This window comes from Cyprinodon variegatus, unplaced genomic scaffold, assembly GCF_000732505.1.
Source record: "Cyprinodon variegatus isolate N-32 unplaced genomic scaffold, C_variegatus-1.0 Scaffold18, whole genome shotgun sequence".
Classification (NCBI taxonomy): Eukaryota; Metazoa; Chordata; class Actinopteri; order Cyprinodontiformes; family Cyprinodontidae; genus Cyprinodon; species Cyprinodon variegatus.
The window spans coordinates 826,478-832,477 of NW_015150471.1; the positions used below are offsets into that span (position 1 = coordinate 826,478).

At 37.2% G+C, this 6,000-nt stretch overlaps 1 protein-coding gene across 1 annotated transcript in view; it reads right to left on the reverse strand.

Annotated features, from left to right (window-relative positions):
- Window positions 1-567: 567 nt before the first annotated feature.
- pdzd7 (PDZ domain containing 7) overlaps window positions 568-6,000 on the reverse strand; it is a 28,942-nt gene continuing 23,509 nt past the window's right edge. Inside the window, exons 13-16 of the mRNA XM_015387568.1 lie at window positions 4,867-4,970; window positions 4,025-4,615; window positions 3,390-3,490; window positions 568-1,054 (exon numbers count right to left, since the gene is read on the reverse strand). Coding sequence (XP_015243054.1) covers window positions 896-1,054; window positions 3,390-3,490; window positions 4,025-4,615; window positions 4,867-4,970 — 955 coding nt within the window. The 3' untranslated portion in view covers window positions 568-895. The remainder of the gene's footprint in view (window positions 1,055-3,389; window positions 3,491-4,024; window positions 4,616-4,866; window positions 4,971-6,000) is intronic.

The following is a 6,000-nucleotide window of genomic DNA, read 5'->3' on the forward strand; positions in this document are numbered from 1 at the left end:
GCAAATTAATATTGAAGTTCTGGATTACATTATAAAATCTGTCCTACAGTAAATAATTTTGACACCTTTCATTAAAAAACGCCTCCAGCTTTTCTCTTCTATTAATTACCAACTTAAAATTATTTCAACCCTTGAGTGATGTTAGCTTGATTGCTGTTTTACAGCATTGATATTGATTTTAACTTTGAATAACACTGTTACAGACCCCACCAATGCACCAATGCTGCAGTCTTGCTGCACTGATAAATGTCTGCCTGTTCCCATAAATGAAAATATAACCACTGTGAACAGACCAAAGCAATGTCCATATATATTTTCCTCCTACAGTTACAAAGCTTGGTTTAAACTTTGTGTGAATATTTGTTTGTTCCTCAGTATAACTTTTATAAACCTTCAATATTTGTATGAAGACATTAAATGTATATTTTCATGCTGTACATTTCTTGAACAAAACCAGTACGGTTTAATTAAAACAATATTTGAAATCAGGTTTTAATATTGTATTCTTTTTTTATTGAGCTTCTGCATTTTTTTTACAGTTTTTACTTAAAACCGTCACCAGCCTGGTCTGGTTCTGCATTGAGAACATATTTACTGCATGTCTTGTTCTCAGTGTTGTTTATATGGCTCAGATCTGCCCTCTGCGGGTTCAAAAAGGCTAAGACATGTTGTGAAAGACAAAAGGCACCTAAATTACTTTAAACTGAACAGAAATCACATTTGTTTTTGACTATAAATATTTAAAAAATATCCTTTAGATCAATTTAGGTCCAAATTGTAACAAACCCAAACAAGTTTTGGGGATTCTTTTCCTCTCAACATCGAATACCTTTGTTTTTTTAAAGTTCTTTGTTTCCCAACCCAGCGGCAACCCAACCCTCAGTTTTTTTTAATCTTAAGGCTTGTCTTTTAAAAGGTTTTTGGGAACCTTGACCACAAACACCATGGGGTCTTTGGCCTTGTTGCTGAAGGCTTTGCGAATGATGTCGACGGCGTGCAGGTGAGTCACTCCTTGAAGGGAAACGCCGTCCACAGACACCAGTTCAAATCCAGCCTGAAACAAAGTGAACGGTTTTCAGATCTATGCATATATTTCATTACATGCAACAACTTTTTATACCAGTCAGTCACATAGGGTAACAAATGCATTCATCTAAAGGAGTGTTTTTCAACTCTGGTCCTCAAGGCACCCTGCTCTGCATGTTTTTGATGTTTCTGAGCTTCAGCACACCTGATTCAGATGATTGCTGGTTAGCAAAGCCTGATAATCTGCTATCAATTGATAACAGGTGTGTGGAAACTGGGAAACATCTAAAACATGGAGGGCAGTGTGCCTTGAGGACCAGGGTTGAAAAACACTGATCTAAAGATAATTCAGCCTTAAAGTTCAAAGTGATCACCAGAATTGAAGTGTTTTTAAATATCCTTGAAAGTTGATTTCCAGTCACAACCATCTCCGTGGTTTATGCACAAGGGTCAGAGGAAATATCCAGAAAAGATACATATTCTGACATTGGAGGAGAGTTAGCTGACTTCACAACTAAAAACGGGAAATTGAGTGAACAGTTTACAGAATCTCCATAAATGGACAATTACAGATTGGAAATGGTGCCTACATGAATCCATCCTGCCTCATATCAACTATTAACCCTTTATAGGGCACTCAGTGAAAGACTTAACATTTCTAATTTTCAAGCAAAGAGTGCACTGCAAAAAAAATGAAATCCAAGTACGTCATTTTTTCTTAAAATAAGTGCATTTTTTCTTGAATCGAGCAGGTAAGTTAGACACACTGAAAATGGAATAAGAATATTTACAATTAAATTAAGGGGAAAAAAAGCAGTCTCATATTTCAAGTGCATAATATCAAATAATCAGATTTTATGGATAAAAATGCTCCTTACACTGGGAGATTTTCTTATTTACCTGCTCAAACTAAGGGTAAAGGCACTTATTTTAAGACATTTTCACTCATTTTTAGACACATAAAAAAATATGGATATTTTTATGGCAAAAATTGATGTCAATGTAATAAGAAATGCCAACTTGCCCGAATATATTAAGAAAAATAACAAAAATGGGGGGCTACATTTCTAAGGGGTATGCAAGTGATCAAAAACGGTAACTTGCGATATAAAGGGTTAAGACTGATCTAATGATGAGGGGGATATTTTTACTACTGACTAACCATCATTTAAGCCAGGCATCCCCAAAGTCGGTCCTTGAAGGCCGCTGTCCTGCAGGTTTTAGAGGTTTCCCTGCTCCAGCACAGCTGATTTACATTGATAGTTGATAAACAGGCTTTTGCTGAACTGCAATCATCAGAATCAGCTGTGCTAAAGCAGAGAAACCTCTAACCTGCAGGACAGGGGCCCTCGAGGACCGACTTTGGGGATGCCTGATTTAAGCAATTTACCATTAAGCATCTTCTGATTGCAAGCAAAGCTGAATTGATGCCTAAAATCATTGAAAGGCAGTTCTGATCTGAAAGAGGGTCCAGTCCAGTAGGAATAAGGTTTTCCTAATTGGTCAGTAAGTATGCATATAAAAATATTGAAAAAAGGTTCCTAAGATAAAGCTTTTAGTTTATGTAATTTACTAAACCTATAGTAAAATTTTTTTATCATTTAGTCCAAGGGTCTGCAGCCTGCAGCTCTTAATATTGGCCTAAAATTATGTAAAGGAGCAACAAATGTAGTATAATAACAAATACCAGTCTTAGAAACCTTTGAGTATTTTATTGAATTTTCACAATGGAATAGCATTAAAAGAACAAAACATGTTTCTAATCTATTTTTGTTATCATTAGCTTATGCAGTAAATGTTTTTATAAGCTACTTATAGCTTATAAAAACTCTAAATAGATTTTTCCCATTTTTATTTTACTTAAAATCTAAAATATATGCTTCATTTTTATAAAATTTTATGTTTTTTAAGTTAACTGCTGAAAAACAAATAAATTGTTATAGTTATAAAATATTTGTGCCTCTAAAGGACCTTTTCTCAGTCAAACATGAGGCTGTTTGAATTGTAAAGGTTGCAGACCCCTGATCTAGTCTTTTATTTTGTATGAGGCTGTAAATTTAAGAAATAAGACATATAAATTTACAGTTAACAATAAAAATCTGGGCATCTTTAGCAGATAAAATGCAGCTTAGAATCTTTTGAAGGACCAAGCTGTACTTTCACAATTGTGACGTTAATCAATGCTACTGTAGATTTATTGGTATCCTAACTAAAAACAGTTATCATTTGCAATGCCATAAGATTTGAGAAAAAAACATTTAGTAAATTCAGCTTTGAGTGCACCAACACACATGACTGTAAAGTACAGAGGATGGATAATGTCCTAAATGATGGAAAACCAGCATAAGCTGCCCTTAATTTACCTTGAGAGCGTCACACATGGAGGCGGCTCCTCCAGGAAAGATCTTCTCGATCTTCACCATCGGCTGAATCTTTGACTCAATCCCTCCAGAAATGCTGATTCCTGCAGAAGTTAGTGGCTGAGGTGAGGCACTTTTACAGCAACTGATGTGAAGACATCTCGGAGTAAGTTGGTAATTTCACTGACATAGATATATGCAGACACAATATGGACTTTGTAAAATGTGTGCGCATGTCAATAAATTACAATCACGTTTATTTCACCAAATGAAATAATAATAAATGAACTTTATTGATCTCATATTGGAGAAATTTACCTCTGCATTTAACCCATCCCTTTGGTAAGGGTATGTAACCAGAGTGTCAGTCTGTTGGAGTGGGGCTCAAACTCAGAACCTCAGGTTTCCAAGCTCTATGCCCCAATTAAAACATTGCTTGAGGTCCAAAGTGAAGCTTCTATTTTTCCATAATATAAAATGTATTAAATAAAAGGTCTGCAGAAGCATCTGCCTGAAAATTGTTTATGAACAGGATATTTCTGGTCTTGAATGACCGCCAATCAGGTCTGACTTAAAGCTGTTATAAGGAAAACATGGCGAACAGAAAGCTTTGACGGAGACAGAATGATAATATTTACCTAAAGACTGTTTAGCTTTAGAGATGCTGACAGTTTTCAGTTGATGCTCCTGATCGGTGTCATCTGAGGAAGTCCGGTGGCCGTTGATCTGCTGGTCCTGATTCGTATCAAACACCTGCGACAGCGAGGGTCGAATCCTACGGTTTGCACTCTGCAGAGTGAATAGTCCATTTTTACTCCTTTCTGCATTTTTCTCAGTCCTGCCCTGTGAATGGATGTTTCTGAAGAAAGTCCTTCCCCTCTCAGGAATTGTCTTCATCTTGTCCGATGAGGAGCGCAGAGAAGACTCATCAAAGTGGACGGAGCGAATAGTATGGATGTCTGTACGGAGGGGAGGTGGAGGGGAGTCACTGCTGTGGGTGAGCAGCCAATTAGGGAGCAAGGGACCTGCAGATTGGGATCTGGGCTCCCTTGGCTCAGGCTTATATCCATCCACAGGAATGTCCAGCAGATGTGAGAAAGGACTGGTGGTACTTGGTTTACCCCTGGATCCCTGCGAGCCAGTCAGGCTGAGCTTCTCCAGCTCCTCCAGCAGGTGGCTCTCCTTTTCCACCTCCTCCGCACTGTGCAGCTCAAAGCCTCCTCTATAATCTGGAGAGAGAAAGTTTTAAAACTTTACAGATTGCAAAGATCACACCCCAACTTTTAAATTAATCTTAATTTTTCCCCAAAGGTGGTAAAAAAAGGAAGTTGAAAGCCAGACAATGACTTTAAGGCCTCTTAAGAGTTCATTATAAAAAAATTAAGCAATTGATTAAATTTAAAACTGTTTCTTGGAGAGCATCACACTTGAAATCACTGTTTAAAGAAAACGATAGAAATATGCAGGTATAGGAACTGACCTGGGATGGGTGTGATGAGGCGCCGTTTGGGGGCTCTACCAGATATTGGGGAGCGAAGAGGAGGAGTTCGGACTACAATGCAAGCGGAGACGAGAGGAAAATGTCTTAAAAGGCAAACTGTTGGTAAAGACTCGTGTGAATTAAAACTAAAAGACTGTTTTTTTTTCTTAGCTAAAATATAATTGCACATCTGATCCAATTTAACCCTGATTCTTTGTTTTAGGTCATCGTTTGATTGGAAATACCTCGTCTTTTATCTTTTCATAGTTTTCTACCAGGATTGTTCTGCATTAATCTAAACACATATTCATTCAGAACTGATCAGGTTCATGCTCTGCTAAAAAGAAGCATCTCCACAGCATGACGCTGCCATCACTGTGCTTTATGGCTGAAAAAAGTGTGTACAGCTCGACGTGTGATGTTTTGCACCACACAATGGCCTGCTTGGTCAATTACTTTTATTTTTCATGCATTTCAGCAAACCAGAAACACAACTTTTTAACTTTCTGCTTTTCGTTCATCCATAAAGACCAAATTTGTGAAATGCATAACACTCCAGTGCAGCTGCTGTAGACAAGCTGATTTTGATGGATCTCCATATGTTTTTGTCTTTTTTGGATGATGGGTTGAAAAGACGTTAGAATCTTGGGGTTTTGTTTACAGAACTAGAGCTGTGCAGCATATTATCACAATAAAAGTATGCTGAAATTTAAAAAGACGACACAGATGTAATATCTAAAGGTAACAATACTTACAAAGATATGCATAATTGCTATTAATAAAATATATTTGGCCAGTTGGATGAACTGTCACTGACAGGGTTATAAACAATCTTATGGATTGAAATTTAAACATGCTTAAAATCAGAAAGAGGTGAAAATTTTATTTATAAATCTTGATCGCCATTCATACTGTGGTTTGCAATAGCTATAATGCAACACCTTTGTTCCTCATATTGTCCTCATATTTATACATCCCCACCCTTCAGTCAGATGTGCTGTTTGTTGACTGATGTTCTCTGAAAACAATCAGGCTCCTTTACACAACAGTTAAATTGCACGGGTAGCTCTTCATATTACAGTACGCTTTTTTCCCCCATATAATAGGGCTCGGGCACATGACGTCACACGTTGC